Consider the following 18,939-nt stretch of genomic DNA (forward strand, 5'->3'; position numbering starts at 1 on the left):
TTTTGCTGCCGAACAGATTTCTTGCAACACCCACCATTTTCCCTTTCCCTGAAAGAAGCTCTCCGTGCTCATGAATCGAAACAAACGCAGCCACATTTGTTTCTTGCTCACAGGTCTGAAGCAACAGACACGTGCTGAACTCACAAGTTTATGAAGGTGCTGGTGTAGCAGGGGGACTCAGCGGGCTGGAAATGAGGGTCTGCCTCTGGGGCATCGCCCTTGGTTAAGCCACACGTGTTGGTGGATTTGTCCCCCTCCAAGGGGCTGAGGGAAACCTCAACTGCTTTTCTAAAGGGGCAGGCTTGCCGAAGACAAGCACCTCGGGTAAGGGAACAGAGCCACATGGGGCAGGTCCGGCAGCAGGCAGCCCTGAAGCTCTGACACCGAAAGCAGGGAAGCTCGAGGAAGGGGACTCGCCCCCGGAGAGAGAACAGCCCGGCTGGAAGCCAGGGCATGGTCTGGAGGCAGACCAAAGCGAGATGGTTGGCGATGACCATTTGGTAAGTCAACTGGATCCAAGCTAGCGGTAAGCAGCTGGGGCGTCCTGCTCTACGCCGCGCCGCAGGGCAATTTCAATCATCATCATGAAGGCTTGAGCTGCTGCGCAACTCAGCTGGAATAAGTCAGCAGATTAATGGCCCGGACCTAAGCCATAGCCTAGGCAGAAAACCACCGCCTTTGACACACGCCACACACAGCCAGCAGCGCCACAAAACGTCCTGTGAGCAGCAACGCGAGGAGGCTGCTGATGGATGGAGCGCTACGGAGTACAAATGCACAAAGAACAGGATCAAAGCATAAATACCACGGGTTTTCTGAGAGTGCTGATAAACCTGCATCTTTCACAAAGGCCACATCCGCACGGGCTCGGCCTCCAACCTGGAAACACCCATTGTACTCACACAGCAGGCGGCAGCGGGTCACACAAACCTTTACTTATTCTGATTTCGAATTCGGAGGCACCTCCTTTTCAGCGGTGGCTCCAGCTCCTCTGGCCCTGTGCTGAGAAGTGGCGCGGACATAATGCACGGCGCGATGGCAGTCTTTTCTGCTGGTTTTGGCACAGGCTGGATCACGCAGCCTGCCTTGGGCAGCATCCGCAAAGCGTACGCGTGGTCCTCGTCCGCCGGGTTGTTGAGGTTCGGGTCCTGCTTGTCTCCCCCGGCCAGGGGCTCCTCCCCACTCTTCTTGCTGGCGTCCCCATCGAGGTGGCAGTTCGAGGCGCAGTTGTTCTCCTTCACCGACTCCAGCTCGCTCACCGCCAGCTCCTCCGGGGGCTGTGTTTTTTTGGGCTCCGGGGGCGGCTCCGTGTTCTTGGAGCCCTCGGTGCTCTTGGTGCCGTTGACAATGACGTTGCACACCGCCGCTCCGGCTTCCAGGCCCGGCGTGCCGGAGGCCAAGGGGCCGGGGCAGCAGTGAGCCGCCTCGCCGCACGGCAGCGGTTTGGAGTCCACCGGGCTGCAGTTGTCCCTGCAGTCGCTGCAGTTCCTTTTGTCCGAGCCCCCGAAAGCCAGGTTGACGACGCTGCTGGGCTCGCGCTCGGCTTTCACCTGGGCGTGCAAAGCCCGGTGGATCACGTTGTGCAGCCGCGAGCGGTGGCCGACCGTCAGGTCTATCACACCGTCCTGCGGGCCCTGCAGCACGCTGGGGAAACCGAATTTACTGTTCACGGGGCTACTCGGTCTGACCGTCAAGTCAACCACTTCATTTTTACCGTGCTCCTGCAGCACTTGGGCTTGGTTTAGGGACTGGCCCGAGCAGCTCGGCGAGGAGTCGGAGGATTTGGACGATCCTTGCTTCGACTCGCGGGGGGACGAGGAGCTGTTGGCTGGCTTCGCCCCCGGCGTCTCGCTGGAGGTGCTGGGGATGAAGCTCTCGCCGTTGCTGGAGAAACCATTGGGGGGTTTGGAGTCGTTGATGTGAGGGATGGGGATGGGGATGGGGATGGGGACGGGCAACGGGACGATGACGGGGTATGGCACTAGTAGAGTCGGGGGTGGCACCAGCGGGGCGAGGGATGGCAGCCCGAAGTTCATCATCTGCGGCATGGGCATGGGACCATTTGGCATCATGCTGACGGGGGGAAAGGGGAGGCTGGGCAGGGGAGCTCCAGGAGGAGGGGGCGGCAGCAAGCCCGGCGGGTTCCCGGGCATGGTGGGGGTTGTAGGGGGGTGGATGTGAGGGGAGAGCATCGGCCTGTGCATGGGGCTGGAGGTGGGGCCCATATTTCGGGGCCCGCCCGGCGGCGGACCGATGCCCGGGATCATGGGATTCGACAGAGGGCTGTTGGGATTTGAGGCGTGGTGAGGGGGCCCGCGGATGAAGGGCGGCCGGATTTGCTGCATGATCTGCTGCTCCATGAATATGGGCAGAGGGACCGGCCCACGGTTTGTCATCACCATGGGAGGGCTGCGAGGCGGGACACCGATGGGAGGCACAATGCTAGCAGGGGGCTGGACAGAGACCGGGGGAAGGTTTGGGTTCTCACTGATGGGAATAGGTTTGGGAACTGGCGTGGGGATTTTAGTGACAGAGCAGTTGGCAGTGTCAGACGGAGAGGCAGTGGTAGACGCTGATGGTCCAGGACCTTGAATTTGGCCAGCTGCAGACGCCGGGGATGGGGCTTTTCTCCGAGCATCTGCTAGCGGTATATTCCAAGAATCTGGAGTCAGCAGCTGTACCCCAGTGCCTTCTGCTTTATTTTCGACTGGAGGATGTAATGTACTGCACAGTCCAGCTGGAAGGTTGGCCTGTGTCTCTTTGTAGAAAATGTCCATTTTGTACTGATTGAGACATTTTGCACTGCAGAACTGAAGCCTTCTTTCCCCGTCCCCAAAATCCAGATACTCTTTTGTGTGTCTTATGTGCTTACACCAGTCACATACCTACAACACAGTAATAAAATCAGATCAGGCAAGAAAAGCAATCTTCTCTTCATAGTGTTATTTTTAAAGTCATTTTTTCAGTTGTTTTCTAACGACATTGTTTTTCTAGCAGAAAAATAATAGTTACATTTCCGAAAACTATTTTTTTTCCCCCAAAAAATATTGGGGAATTGAATGCTACCATGGTCTCAATCCTACCATATACAGTTCATTATATATATTATAGCTATACCACAGAGGAGACGCCTCAGCTGGCATAAACTGTTACAGCATACATATGTATGTACACAAAATCCATCTGAATATGTCTGTGATTGCTCCTCGGGGGTAATCTAAGCACACCTTTACCTGCTCTGATGCAATATTACATGGTGAGTGCGATAACTGGGAAAGGGCTCTGAAAGTTGCTGGAAATGCAAGCAAATCATTTCTGCACACTCTGATATTTTGTATTGTGTTGTACTGTATTAACAGAATTAAACAGCGACTTGGAAAAGGTGCAGAGTTTTAAAATGGCATCACTAAGCAGAAGTATCAGTCACCCGTTCATTTCTTGCCCGTTATTCCAAGAGTAACTTGGAAACAGGCAGGAAATTTGTGTAAGGTTCAAATAACCCCAATTTGTGATGTTTCGGCAAGCTGGAATTATTTTCGGAGCTGTTTGCCCACTTTTGTATACCAGGCACTTTGAGTAAAACTTCCTGGCAAGCAAGGGCCTATTTTGCAACTTTTCAAATACTACAGCAAAAAGTTTGCATTGCGGGCTTTACTTTTTATTTTTTTTATGTTTCTCTCCTTTCCATTTAATCCTTTTCTGTATCACTATTGGTGTGGTAAAGGCACAGCCAATTTTTTATTTTATTTTCTTTTATTTTATTTTTTAAAGTAAGGCTGCAGAACTAATTAAGCCGTGAAAGGTTTTCCCAGTTGTAAACCACTAGACACCAAAGTTCAAAAAATAGTCATTCTAGGCTTCAGAATCCATTACTTCAGAGAAATTATTGTGATTTCATTAACACATTAATTTTGCAACACCAACAGCTCTCACAGATGGTGAAGACATGATCTACAATTCAAATATGACTCTTGTTTGCACAAATGCCTTTCCTTCATATGGCATTTTAAACAAGAATTAATATGAGTAATCTTGCCATAGCTATAAACAGATAAACAGATGTCAGATTTTTCAGTGCCTTACTTTTTTGACAGAATTTTACGCACACACACAGAAAACCATTTTTGTCATTTACATTAGCTCTCAAAATACTCCACTGACAGAGATTTGTGGTGCTCTCTATCAGCACACTGAGCCCATGACCATGTCAGAATACATCACGGCATTGTTTGCTCTGCCTTTTCCAAACAGCCAAGATTAGCTTGTGTTGAAATGACTATCTTTTGTAGGGAAAGAAAAAAAAAAAAAAAAGGAATACGATTGTGAAAAGACTGCATTAAAAGGATAATTAATTTTAATAATGATCGGCCATATAAACAATTCAAAACAACATATGTCGGGCATCTGATTACCCATCTCATTTAACTCTCAGCTTTCCTTTAATATAAACAGTGGTGACATTTTTGAGTTTTCAGCAATATATCTTTAATATATATGTACGCACGCACGCACGCACACCCCCCGACAGGCTATTAGACCGCTGATTTTGCCTGCGCAACCTTTGGGTTACCCGGTGTGGTGGCTGCTCCATACAACGTAGCCTGCTAAAAGTCTGCCCAGGTTTTACGGGGGTTTTGCGAGGCGCCAGCTCTCCCTCGGCTCCCGCAGCAGGGATCAATGCTGGCGCAGCCAGCACGGGGGCTTTGCAACCCCTCGCCGCAAAGACGTGGCCGTGGGCACTGAACCATCCCGGGTATTTGGCAGGGCGACGGATTTTGCCACCCGCCCGGCGAATCAACACCGCCCCATCCCTGGATGAGCTGATGGAAACACCTTATAATTGACCTCCTGAAATTTTCTGGCTTGCCACAGCCTTCCCAAGCAGACAAAAGGGGAATTTGTGAGTCTATGCCGTGAATTAATAAGGTGCCGTTCATCTTAGTAACCCTGCTGGATTTACCTTACAGAAATTTTTGCTCCAAAGCTCACTACTGCAGTAACAAAACACTATCTATTTTGCACGCACGGTATTGGGATGTAAACCACTGCACTGCTTCTGCAGGGCAGGCTCTTACTGCATGGGATGAGTAAAAAAGCAGGGGGTCTCCATGGGCAGGCTGTGGCAGGATGAAGCCCACCCCAGCCCAGCGCCCATCAGAGCAGTGTCTGTTTGCAGGGGAGACACCAAGTGAGCGGTCCCGGAGGCGGGGGCAGTCACAGGATGGTGAGGCCAAGGCTTGCCCTTCCATACAGGCAAAGGAAGCAAACCTGCTCTGAAATTTTATGCCCGGTGCTAAAGAAGCACCAATGAATAGGAAAGAGTAGAAACAGCCCCCATATCTTTCTAGGAAGAGCCCCTCGGTGACTTTAATTAAGCAGCCTGAAAGAAAAAAATAAAACAAAAGGAAAAGCAAAAAAAAAAAAAATCACTTGTGGATTATTTTCTAATCATTTAATTTTATTAGTTATCAGTTGAAAAATTCACAGAAATACTTTCATGTTTTATTGCTGTATTGATTTGTTTATCTCAAGTGGGCTCCTATGTCACTGGAAGCTAAACAAATATTTTCTCTTCCTGGGTAAAATATTTCGAAATCCTGCTTAGAAATTCTCTACTGATTTCTCCTGTTTTCAATAATTCACTGCGGTACAAGAAGCCCTGAAGTCTGCCTGCCTCCCTCACATATTGATCACAGACCTTTCTGTATATTTTATCACTAGATAAAATTAATTAAAGCCACAGAAATTAAAGGCAGTAATTCTGGTCCTCTGCACATCCTGGCTGGGCCAAATATCATTATCTCATTGATTTTATGCAACATCCCAAAGTGTTGGGGTTAAAATTGGTGAGAAATGTCTATTTGCTGCATCTATATGTTTCGTTACTTTTGTGTCTAGTTATGTGAGCAATCAGTCTATGCAGATTACTTAAGATACGAGTATAAAATGTGCATGTCTCATGCAGGCAATAGGACACCTTAGGATACCACACTAAAACACAGAAAAACAGTCCCTGCCATGAGGAGGAAATTACTGGAGGAGAAAAAATGTCACTTAAGAATTAATGAATCAAGTCTGTCTTACAGGATTGATCATTTAAGATGAGGTCAATGAATTTATGATACAAATGGCTATATCACTAGAGGTAATAAAATGGAGTAATATCATTCATTTTACATCTAACTAATGACGTGCTCAGAGTAATTACAGGCTGCTTCTAAAAGCCTACACTGATTAGTTCAGATGTGATAGGTGAAACATATATATCCTTCAGTTCAATACAATAACATTTTATCTATAAAATACGCGGCAAATGTCTTATTTTTTAAGTACTTGCATTCCGTACCGAGCATCATTACTCTTCATAAGCAGCTCAAAGCCTCTCTGTTCATCTGTTCCTTTCGCTTCCTTTTTCCTGCCTTACCTTTCCCCTTCACCGTGCAATAAGAGGGGAACTGAGCTGGCACAGAGGGGCTGCAAATGCCACATGGGATTTGGCTCTGCTTCCATGTGGGAGCAGCTCCCCGGATACCATAGGCTGGCCAGGAGAGTTGGTGCTGAAGGATCACGGCCATCAGGTCTGCCCCAGCGCCCATGAAAGCGATGACCAGACCCCTCGTTATCACAGTCAGCCAGCTCTGAGCTTAACGCCGGATCCTGCTCACACTATGGCCAGCTAGAGTTTGGCCACTGGCCTCTGTAGGAGCAGGCACGAGGCTGGGGCATTTCTGAAGGGACTGAGAAAATACGTGCTATGATGACGAGTTTCAGCCATTTCCTAACAAAGGCAACGATTTTGTATGTTTCTACCCAAAAGGAGGTGTGACCCTTAGCACTGTGACTGACAAGGGACATAGGGCCGTGAAGCTGCCAGAGACGAAGGCTCCGGCCTTGCAAGGCGATGCCAGACCCCCACAGTACCTCCATCTCCCTTGGCAAATACTCAGAGCACTGCTCTGGGGCAAGCCCACGGCTCACCACAAGCGCCAAAGCACAAAAACTGAGTGACAGGAAGATCGGTAACGAGATAAGTGCCTATCTCACTCAGCCGTAACACAACAACCCTCAGGAAGATTGAATTCACCTCACTGGGGCATGTCCAGCGCTAAACAACAGAATGAACATTTCCTTCAGTACGTTTAATGTATTTATATTTTGGTGGCGGCTTGCCAGTGCGCTACTTATAAGCTCAATGACTTGATACCATTCATCCGCTTGCCTGCGAAACGCCCGGCAAACCTACACCGCGGGGCTGCTCGGAAGACACCGCATCAGCAGAAACACGACTCGCGCCCGATACGGGAACACCGAGGGATCCTGTGACGCTCACACTGCTCCAGCACAAAGAGGGGATGAAAGCCGTTCCCGTTGGCATCCGTATCTTTATTTTGTCAGAGACTTGGCCGTGAGGCGACCCCGCGGGCACAACATGGACGCCCTGTGGCGCTGCACGGGGCTGGGCCTAGGCCTTCAGGCGCGGGGTAATTAATGCTGTAAGCAGCTGTCACATGCGGGTGCAAAGTTCATCCATTAGTGCCATCCACCAACAGCCTCTGAATGATAATCTCGTATCTGACGCTATTTCATTAAGAAATACGTGTGCTAAAACATATTTGCAGCACAGGCTGTCAGGTTTTTGACGCCTGCCAAAGGCTGGATGCGGCAGCAGTCTAGATAGTAGGAAATGGCTTGAAATGCTCAGAGAGGTTTCTAGCAAATATCCACTTGGGATATCCACCAGCACTCCCACACAACTCAGCCTCACTCCCCTGTGCCCATATCACCCAGGCTGTGGCACGGACACCACAGTGCCTTGCCACCCAGTTTCAGCAGGGCAAGGCTGCGAAGCACCACCAGCAGGACACTGGGGAAAATCTCTGTGTGTTTAAAGGAAAGAAAGCAGACCGGCATGTCCTGAAGCACCAAGTGCCTAGCTGTCTTTGAAGGGTGAAGGAGTATAAAACCTCCTTCAGCTACCCTCACCAGCCCCCCCAGCTTGTTGGGCAATGTGGCTTCCTGCTGCCTCCCAGCCTTGCTCCCTTTCTCCACCACCAAAGCTTCTCTTCAGAGCAAGCCACCCAAAAGGCAATAGTCATCTCTAAGCAAATCCCCTCACAGATCCCACCCGGGGTGCTAAATCCTGTGCAGAGCTCCATCTCTGCAGCCTGTTGCATGACCAAGCATGGAGAAGAAGCTTTGGGCCAAGAGCCTTATCTTGAGCACTCATGCGTTCAACACCTGTGAGCAGGGAGAAACTCTGGGTTGGACCAACTCCAGCAAGCAGCAGCAGCCACCCAGAGGTCTGTCCCAACACTTCATCCCCACCCCATGCACCTCCTGGGGGCTGCCCCACGGAGATATTCCCTCAGAGGGAGGGCAGGAGGGCACCCTCAGCTGTGTTTGCCTCAGCTCCAAGGCGCCCGAGCTCCCTTTTAGCATTTTCTGACTCTGAAAGAAGATGAATATTAAGAAGCAGAAGCTAGGCACCCTGCTGTGCCGTCTGGGAAACCGAGCACGTGGAGATCTCCAGCAGGACACAGCCGCGCTCTGCTCAGATGTGCAGGGTCAGAGTGAGGAGGAGGAGGTGGGTGTGCTCCACCCAGAGACAACAGCAAAAGACAAACTCCTTCGAGAGGTTAGCAATAATCAGCACAGCGGAATTCAGATTCATAACTGAAAGGCTTTTTTTTTTTTTTTTTTCTTTTCATAATGCTGTTGTGCTTTTTTATTTTTTTCCACAGGGCTTCCTCAGGAGGGCTTCCTCCTGAGAAAAACATAGTGTCTGGGGAGGGGACGCAGAGCTCAGCATGTCCAGCACCATGTGCTGGCCCCCAGGGAGGGCCACAGACTGCACCCAGAGGCAGGAGCAGCTCACAGCATCTACTTTCAAGCCAGCTGTAACCAAAATTCATGCCTCAGCCACCATTACTGAGAATTAATGCTCTTTCGCCACCAACTCTCAAATAATAGGTGGCATCCAGCACGGTGGCTCTAAGCAGTTATCCAGGCTCGATCACCATTTGCAGCGTGCTTATTGCACAGCATTCGGCGTGTTTATTGTGTCGGGGTTTTGCTGCCCAAGATGCCTCATGATAATTTTTCATTACAATTGTTCCACTTGAATGGAATGATTATTATAAAAAAATAAATAAAAAAAAAAGTCATTCCAGCTGAAACCTGCTGCGAAGGAACCCTGAGGCAGGCACTAACTGTGAATGTGGTTATAATACAGCTCGTAGCAATGCTAGGTGTGAATGGAAACAGATTTTTACAATGTTTGTAGCTTTGTGCAAAAACAGTTTACAAAACAGAACACTGCAGTCGCCTGCAACTTAAAACCGTCCTGCAACAAATTTCAAGTTTTTTCAGCCTTTTCTGCTCGCTTGTTTTTCCTTTTGGTGATGTAACCCCCCTCAACTTCTCTACCTGAAATCCTTTACTGCAGCTTTTTGAGGAGCGAATATTGAATTTCTGTCATTTAAATGCAAGACCTACCCCGTCTCCATTTTTCACTCTAATTATGCAAAACTCTAAGCTACGTGAAGCATAAGGAGAAAATAGAGCGATTTGGTAATTAATGGCTAATGATAAACTGATTTCATCTTTGAATCATTGCGGTTGTCACCTGTGTTATTTAAAACACAGTCTTTTCACTTGCGCTCCTTTGTTTTGAAGGGCTTTTTAGTGCTTCTGGCCAAAAGCAATGAGTCTAAGTTATGCTAATGCCCGTTGGAAATCCAGGTTGGTTCTCGTTTCATCAGAGTGGCTACATATTTGATTTTGCCTATAAACAGCTGAGCTCTGTGTTTCCAGCTTCAGTCTGAGGCTTTGAAACCGCAGGAAGAACTCTGGATCTGAAAGCAGTGGTGAAGCCCACAGCCTGGTGGGCAAAACTTCAGGGAAAATGGATGTAGTGTGAAGGGGGATTTGCCAAGAGGGAAGTTCTTCTCCCCAGAAGCCTTCCTGTCTGAAATAACACAGAATGGGACAAGAATAGCGTTTAAAGATCAAAATCTGTAATGTGGGGTTTTTACATGCATGCTATAGAGGAGCTGATTGCAGCACATCCACACTGCTGTTTCACTACTGATGGCTATGGCCATCACGCCAGCAGTGCCATAAGCCCTGAATGCAATTAATAGGCTGCAGAAGATGAAAGAAGGGAAAGAAGGTGATTTTCCTTTTCTGTGGTCCTTGAGCTGCTCATGCCACGGCGAGAGCTTTGCTTCTTCCTAAAGGTGACAGGAAAGCGCCTCCTCAAACTGCTGCAAAGAGCCCTGCAAAGCAGGAGCAGTGAGAAGTGCTGTGAACACCTTGAGGAGAGGACAAGGACTGTCGGCGCTGAATGCTCAGGAAACCAAAAGAAAGAAAACAAAGCCAGTGGCTGGAAAAAACACTTTAGGGGCCTGTAAGTGCTCCTTCACAGTGTCTCATGCCTGCCACCTCTTTGGAGGTTGCAGTAGGACATCCCCATCTCCCTCTCTCTCAGAGAGTGGAAATGCCTTTCCTCTCCAGCCCTGGAGCCCCACGCTCTCACTCAGGGGCTGCAGGACACAGCCGAACACCACTGCAGGTTTTTTCTGCAGGGCAGATGTCAGCCAGCAAAAAAAGGAGGAAATAATGGAGCCTGCACGCTTTCCAGCACTCCCCGCAAGAAGCCCCAGCAACCACAGAAAGGAAGGGCAACTGCGAGCCACGAACACTGCAAATGCTTCCAGCAAATTGCTTTGAGAACCACAGGTGCTGTTAAGCACAGGAAACTTGAAGGCAAAAGAGGAGAGGGGCGCTTTGCTAACCTTGTGTCTCCCTTAGAAAATGACCAAAATCTTCACTCTTAACAACCTCCCGCTACCACGTCTGCAGACATCTTCAGAAGCCAGATGAAGATTTATATTTTCTAATTAATTCACTTTCTTATTCAGTGCCCGAATAAACATGTTCACCCTATTTTTTCTGAACAAAACTTTATTCTGGTCATATAGCAAAGTAACATTGTGAGACGGAAAATAACCCATGTGGCTCATCTGTCTAGAATTTATACCTAGTAATATCTTATATGTATTTTTTCTCCAATATATTTTCCTTTTAATATTCAAGAGAATATAAAAATAACAATAAAACCCCCTCCATTATGTTTCCAGTGGCTCATAAGATGGTTGACAGGACTATAAATGTAATAATGAGGAGGTTTGAGGGGCAGGTTAATGTTTTTTGCTAACACATGATGCTTTTGCCTAAGGCGTTGCTGGAGGCCAGTACCACTTCACCTGGACTGAAATCACCACTGAACGCCCATTAAATCACTCAGACTTAAATGTAACACTACTGGGCCCAGAAAATATTACTGTAATCCAGATTTGAAATATCATTAGTCTGAGGAATAGCAAGTAGGAATGCCATCTGAAACCTCGAGAAGTCTTTATTTACCTGCAATGAAGAGTTTTAGGTCTAATTCTTCCTCTCACCTCTGCCATTTCAGTGTGCTGTAACCCTCACAGTGTTGTTTCTTCTGATTTATGCCTGGACAAGCAAGAGGCTTACAGAATAGAAGTCTCTGGGTGCTTTGCACTACATATATACCTTCAAATATACATACGTGGAGTATATATATATATTTTCCACCTGTCTATCTAGGTCAGGGATCTTCAGACTTTATTACATGGTAATCTTTGTCATGCAATAACATCTAGAGGCCAGCACCACTTGCTCCATGTGCTACAAAATTTACATTACCACAGTGTAGGCTGTAGCAGAACTCTCACCACCTACCTGGGGCAGAACCCCTGCACACTTTTCCTCACCTTTCCCAACCATATAAAATCCTTGAGGGACTACATCAGCTGCCAACTTGGAAAAATAGCGTTAGGGAAAGATTGACTTGATTAGGGAAAGATTGACTTGAGCGTTAGTAAAAATGGATGAGAAAAAAAAGATCAAAACTTTCCAAGAGGAGCTTTGCCGGTCTACGAGGCTTTGAAGGGAGTCAAAACTGTTCCAGATTTGACTGCTTGTGATTCACACGTGGGGAATTACTGGTTGGTGATGGTACGCACCAGCCCGCACCCCAGCTTGAAGAGCAGCCTCCTCTCTGGAAACCACATCTGATTAGAGCAACCCTGGGCCAGATCCAAAACGCGCCTGGATCAAGGGAAAGTTTCTCACATCGGTTTCAGAGCGGGGCCGGGACGTGTCCCATCCGTGCAGATTGGGCATGGAGAGTGGAACTCATTTTCCTGCTTCCCCTGCAGTCGGGGTCTGGAGAAGATGAAGCCAAGCACGTGCAATCACTCTGCCTCGCACACAGATCCTGCATCCCTCCAGCTCCTCCTGCTCTGAAGCTCGGATCCTGGCTGAAACCCAGAGCCCACTGGTGCAGTCCCATTGCCCCTTCCCCTTCTCTGAGCACGAAGTCACAGGCTCAGAGAGGCTCCCACTGAGAGACTGCTAGACTCGCTTCTAGGCACTGCCACGTGGAGCAGGTATGGCTGAAATTAGGGGCAGGAAAAAGAAAAGGTGGGGAAAGCAACAGCATGTATGTCCTCCAGATTGGGAGGGAGAGGAGAGGAGAGGAGAGGAGAGGAGAGGAGAGGAGAGGAGAGGAGAGGAGAGGAGAGGAGAGGAGAGGAGAGGAGAGGAGAGGAGAGGAGAGGAGAGGAGAGGAGAGGAGAGGAGAGGAGAGGAGAGGAGAGGAGAGGAGAGGAGAGGAGAGGAGAGGAGAGGAGAGGAGAGGAGAGGAGAGGAGAGGAGAGGAGAGGAGAGGAGAGGAGAGGAGAGGAGAGGAGAGGAGAGGAGAGGAGAGGAGAGGAGAGGAGAGGAGAGGAGAGGAGAGGAGAGGAGAGGAGAGGAGAGGAGAGGAGAGGAGAGGAGAGGAGAGGGAAAAAGAAAAAGAGATATAGAATGGTTACTCTGTCGCTGGTAGGAGGGTTTTACCATGACTATTATGGCCACGAGCTATCTTAAACCACTGTTTTCCAGGATTTTAGTCTTAAAACTAACAAACGAGGAGTTACGCAGGCCTGAAACTGCAGCCTAGAGCCGAACACACAGTGAAGTACTGTGTGTGAAAGCTTCCCAGCCCTCTTCCACTGATGCCCCTCGTGTTGCACCACAGCAGCCCCTCCGACAGAAAACAGAAAATCCCTGAGTAACTTTGCACAGGGGGAAGGGTAGGGAGTGAAATCATCTGGATGGCCCAATTTGAGGCATTGCCTTTGACTGCCCAGCTCTGGGGCAGGCTGTAGGCACGTAATGAGGAACCTCTGAATCGGTCCTGGCAGGCTCTTTCTCTCCACTGATTACAGAAGGAGCAAGTTAACAGGCTCGTATGTTCTTTTCCTTCACTCTGTATCTTTAATGCTCCTCTTAAAATGGGGAGAAGGCTTCCCCTTACCCGGCTCGCCTTCTCGGAGCATGAGGTGTTTGAAACGGGGATCAGGATTTCCTGCAAGTGCTTAGAGCATCACAGGGTGGCCCTCAAACCACCACCACCACATGAACAAAGTGCAACACCATCACCAGGGGCTGTGCCCAAGCCCAGACTTTAGGATTTGGTCCTCTGCAGTGTGTGTGCACACCTGCACCCTCGCACACACCTTGCTATAAGTGAAATGCTCGTTGCAGGATGCAACACACTAATGGGGGAAAGGAAGACAGAGTTTAGTGCAGCGTATTTACCAGCAGACGTGACTGGGAATATCGGCTGCTGTTCGCATTCACCCTGCACATTTATCACCCTGCCATATAGGAAGGGAGACGGCTGGGAGGTGGGGACATGCCAGTTAACCTCAGGCACTTGTCCAAGCACAACGAGAGAGCCGAGGTATGCACGAGGGCTGAAATTCCATTATAGGGTTTAAATAATTAAGCACGACATGTTTGGGAGCTCATTCCTTCCTATTCCTTTTTAAATAATTAATCTGTATTTACATCTATTGAACTTCATGAAGCTGTACACATAACAAATTTGCGTCAAGTTGCAGAAGGAAGATTTGCTTGTCTGACAGCACCACAAATGTTTCCTCTTCTATACAGTAGCTGCAGATACGTGGGATCAGTCATAATCCAATTCGGCTCGATGCAGCACATCACAGACACGCGTGCAAGGGGCTTTCTAGCAGTTATTCACAAGTAATCACAACACCAAGAGAAGCTGCAAATCCCCAGAGGACAAAATGTGCTTCTAACAAACGCCTTAGAATAGCAAGAAGTGATTTGAGTTAGAAAAGAGTAAAATATATATATATGTGTGTTGTTCCTATTGAATATACCCATGACATTCAGGCTAAGGGGACGTAAGGTACAAACCTTTACCTAGAGTGCTTCTCTTCCTATGTTATTTCCCTCTGTTTACTTCAGGCCTTTGGCACAACGAGGCACCGAAAACGGGCTCCCAAAACCCCAGCTCTGCCCTGGGAGATGGCTCTGCAGCAACGGCACCAGGATTACACGCTTATCGCGCACGTGATTTCCAGCTCGTGTTGGCTCCTATTTATAAGTAAGCAGATAGATGTGCATTCACTTAGGCAATTCTAGCTGGCATTCCTGCAGACTCGGTCCGAAAGCACAACGGAGTTATTTCCGTCTCAAACAGAATTACGCCTAATAGAAATGCTGCTGGCCAAACAGTTCCTTCAATTATAATAAATGGAGCAAAGCTGCCTTCAAACTGAGATCTCAGTTACACCTGCACAGTTATTCTGGAAGTTAATTAGATTGCACAGGGGTAAATATGGACTTAATGTGCTCTTCAGAGGCCTCGTAATGGCAGAAGACGTATTAGGGATAGAGTCAAGAAACCGGCTTCGCTTTCAAATCCCTGGCGGTCTTTGCAACGAAGGGGGAAAAACCATCTGCACCTGGAGGTGAAGCAGCCCGGTGCTGGAAATCATCGCAGGAAAGCCAGTCACCATTCTGCTCCGTGGCAATCCCACACCGGCACCTCGCAGGGTGCACTAAAACACTTCTCCCAGTGCTCTTGTTTTGTAGTTATTAAAAAAAAACAAAAAAAAAAAAAAACACAACAAAACAGTAATGCATAAATCAAGGACAGCCACCGGGTCCCATAATGATGACTCTCCCGTTTGCTCCCGAGCTCCAGTGTGGACAATTATATGGGAGCCTCATAGACAGGGTTGTGGGACTTCTATCAGAGGTGTTGGTTTAGAGATCAGTGCTTCTTAAAAATGCCTCTCCTCCCCACCCCCAGAATTCATGTTTTCACATAAATCCTGATTTTGGCATCCTCCTTTATTGTGGAGACATCTTCTGTGTGCTGGCTGGCTTATGCAAATCAACCAAATGTCCTATCAATTAGCCTGGAAATGCCGGGGATAATGAGCGGCGCGGTGTTAGAGGAAGGGCCCTGCCCAGGCGGGGAGAGCAGGAGGGCACCGAGCCGCACAGCAAGACAGGACACGGTGCCTCCCATCCCAAAAAGCAAGGCTGACTGACCAGGATTGAGAAAAGGAGATACCTACAGATCAAAATCCGTGGTAATTACGTGGGGGGAAGACAACGTGCCCCTAGCTGCTGAAACGCAAGCCCGCAGATCTCGGTTGTCTGGGCCAACACGTGCCACACCTCGCCTGTCTCCCCTCCCGGAGATGGAGGCAATACCTCGAGCCTCCTCCCCACTGGATTTTAAGAAGAAATGTTTCTGTGGGCTGCGCACACACAAAGGGCTGGTTTCTCTGCCCCCGGCTCAGGCGGTGCGGGCGGAGGGGGGTGAGGCGACCCGTCATAAATCAGCTGCCGGCTCACAAGCGCGCCGCTCGCTTTCGGTGCGTGCCTCATTGGCACCGCGCGCAGAATAATTACAGCTAGATTGAATTGGTGTGTGGGCACCTCAATTTGCAACATTACAATAATTAAATGACGCCGGGGTTCGGAAGGAGGGTATCTGAGAAATAAAGTGCTATCAGCACGGCTCGGCAGGGACGGCACTCTCACAGGTCCTGGCTTTGTCCTGCAGGCATCCAACCCCAGCCAGCAGTGGCATGGGCAAAAGGGGTGAGATGAGGGCAAAGCAAGGGGGAGAAATTTATCGTCACGACTCCGTATCAGCCTCAGAAGGGCAAATATCTCCCTCGCACGAGCACGGGGCAGAGACAAAGAGAGCTGAGGGGACTTGGCCGGAGAAACGGGCCGAGATGCTGGCAGCGGGGCAGGTGAGAGGCAGCAGCCGTGCTCAGCGGTGCTGGCAGCAGCTGTTTCAATAACGTTTGAAACCCTCCTGCCCTCCTTTCCAGAGCTTCCACATGTAGATTCAAATCCCTGGACGTTCACAGGCAATTATTTTCTAATGATGCTAGAAGCGAAGCTTCCAGGCCGACGGCTTCAAAAAGGCTGCTGCCCAGCCGCGTTCTGCCGCTGACCTTTTCAAGACCTCGATAGCTACGAGACACCTAGGTAAGATAATTGGCCAAATTCAATGCTGGTGTAAGGCAGAGGTGACACAAGGCCCCGGCAAGCAGGAGAGAAGCTGCAGGAGCTAAGGAGCAAAGCTGATGGCTTCTGCACAGGCAAGCGAGCAGAGAGACAGCGCTTGCTTGTTTCAATCTGCAAAGCTGACTTGTTTAAATACGAATTTTAGTGACAGCAGCCCCGTGGCATCTATCACTGCTTGCACTTTGGCTAAAAATAGTCGTGCTGGCTGGGGAGCTTTTCGGATGCCACATCTGCAGGAGGTGTTTGCTCCCCTCCCCTCCCTCCCCGTTGGGTTTTCCTCCCCCTCCTGGGGACACCGCGCTCGGGGAGGCATCCAGCACCCGCACGGCATCACAGCGACCTGAAGTCACTTCCCTGTCCTCACCACAAGCCCGTGCCCTTTTTTCCCTCTCTCCCTGGGTTCCTCTTCTCTTCCCTTTATGTGGGGGCCATGCAGCCAGCCAGGCCCTCCAGTTATCTCCCTTCTCTGCTGATCTGGGGCAACCTTTGGGCAGCGGGCACTCACCCAGGCCTCAGCTTTCAGCCCCGGTTTGTGGCTGGAGGAAAAAAATAAAAAAGAGACAAAAAGCTGGGCTGCTGGCCTGTGCAAACACATCAGCGATGTATCCCTCATTAAATGAGCTGGGCACGGTGGCTGAGGAGGATGACAGTGCAGCGCCCGGTGGCAATGCACCGCGCAAACCCTCTGGGGAGAAAAAACATTTGCGCAGCTCAGCCTCCTGCAGTCACTCGGAGAAGAACCGAAATGTGCACACGAGGAAGCTGGGGATGTTTTCCAGAGCCTGCACAAAGCCTGTCCCTGCGACAGTGGGCGGGCAGAGCCATCCAGCTGTGCGTGCACATCTGGGGCACTGCTGCCTGCTGCCTCCCAAATACCTGCTGACTGCGCTGAGGTTTATTAACAGCAAGTGGAGAAGAGCCGACGAGAGAAGCCTTTACCTTTCCTCTGTCCTTAGCCCGTTAGCTCTCTAAGATCTTAGCTTCAAGCAGCCCTCACCCCTTATGACTTGGTGGGATGGCAAGGCTTGGATGGAAAGGCATCCCAGGCTCAAACCAGAACCTGGCCCCTCTATTTAATGCATTTAAGAAGGGAAGCTGCTGCTGGAACAGGCACAGAGAGGGGCAGTGACTCCCCTGGGGGTTGGGAATCCACCCTGGTACATTGTGGACATGTGTGAGATCCATAGTGGAAAGAAAAAAAACAGAAACCTCTCAGGAAACGCCAGTTTCCCCGTCTTGACATTAATTTCAGTGGCATGTGCAGCAACGCTCGTTCAGGACCGGGCACAGGTGGTCAATTATTTTTCTGCCTGTCTCGGAGAAGCGTGTTTATTCCTCATAATAAAAAGTATTAGTACAATGCAGAGTTTATTGCTCAATTAGGAACGTGACGTGCAAAGAGTTACAGCCTCTTGCAGGGAATACAAATAGCAAGGAATTGGTGCTGCTGAATGAAATACCACCCTCCTCCCCAGCAGAGGCACAACCTAAACAACCTAAGAGCCAATTGACAGCTTTTTTAGGACCCGTATTTAACTACCCCGCGCAACAGAATATTGTACTGTGTATTAAAGCTCTGTAACATCATTGGGTTCCCTTCCCTGTTTAAAACATTTTTTAATTGATCGTTCATGCACAGATCAAAAAAAAAAAGAAAAATCAACCCAAGCACAGAATTTAATTTGGGTCCCAAGTATAAACAAAGCTGTGCATCGAGCAGAATTTGAGAACATTGTACGCACGCATGGTTTGATCACTTTGTGGGATCTACGCTGCCTGCTTCAGCTCCTGTGCGCTGCCTGCGCCGCCAAATCGTTTTTAGACACCTCGAGGTAAAGCGGGGAGCCTGCTTTGCACCGTGATGTCGGGTAACAGCCCGTAATAAATGATCCTGTCTGCAAACAGCAAGGGTGCTGCTGCTAGCTGCTCAGGGTACCACACAGCTTTAAATAATGGATAGCGCTTTGCACTTCTAACGTTTTAATCTCCAGCTCCAATTGCACGTACGGGTAATTAAATAACAGCAGCCTCGTTCCAGAGCTGGAGATACCTCAACCTAAAGTTAGCGGGCACCTAACCTGAAGCCTGCAAGAGCTTGAACTGCGTGGCTCTGTGTGCGAGCTCGGAGTTGTACAGATGCAGAAATACCCCACTCAACTGGTGATTACAGCTGCTGAAAATATCGGTGTCACGTGGGAAGTATTTATCTGGGTAATGGGCAGATGCAGGCACCTCCAGAAGTGCTGCAACCAATCCTAGATCCGTGACTGATCGCTCGGAGTAAATCATGCTCCGGAGGTGTTTGCCTTCTTCCATCTACTGACAGCGGGACCTGAACAGAGAGCTCGGCCCCGCTGTCAAACCCTGAGATGCTGCTACAGGTAGGGCCGTGAAGCACAGCGTGTCCTAAGCCAGAGGGTGCTGTGGGACTGGGAAGACACGGCTCACGGGTGGGGACCAGAGTGAAACACCCCCTGTCTCAGCTATCAGTGC

General features: G+C 49.4%; 1 protein-coding gene across 2 annotated transcripts in view; it reads right to left on the reverse strand.

Moving 5' to 3' along the window:
• SOBP (sine oculis binding protein homolog) overlaps nt 1–18,939 on the reverse strand; it is a 94,517-nt gene that overhangs the window by 12,924 nt on the left and 62,654 nt on the right. For both annotated transcript variants that reach the window (XM_068677771.1, XM_068677770.1), the window contains one exon: nt 931–2,885. In XM_068677771.1, the coding sequence (XP_068533872.1) occupies nt 933–2,885 (1,953 nt within the window). In that variant the 3' untranslated portion in view covers nt 931–932. The remainder of the gene's footprint in view (nt 1–930; nt 2,886–18,939) is intronic.

Source organism: Anas acuta, chromosome 3 (genome assembly GCF_963932015.1).
Source record: "Anas acuta chromosome 3, bAnaAcu1.1, whole genome shotgun sequence".
Classification (NCBI taxonomy): domain Eukaryota; kingdom Metazoa; phylum Chordata; class Aves; order Anseriformes; family Anatidae; genus Anas; species Anas acuta.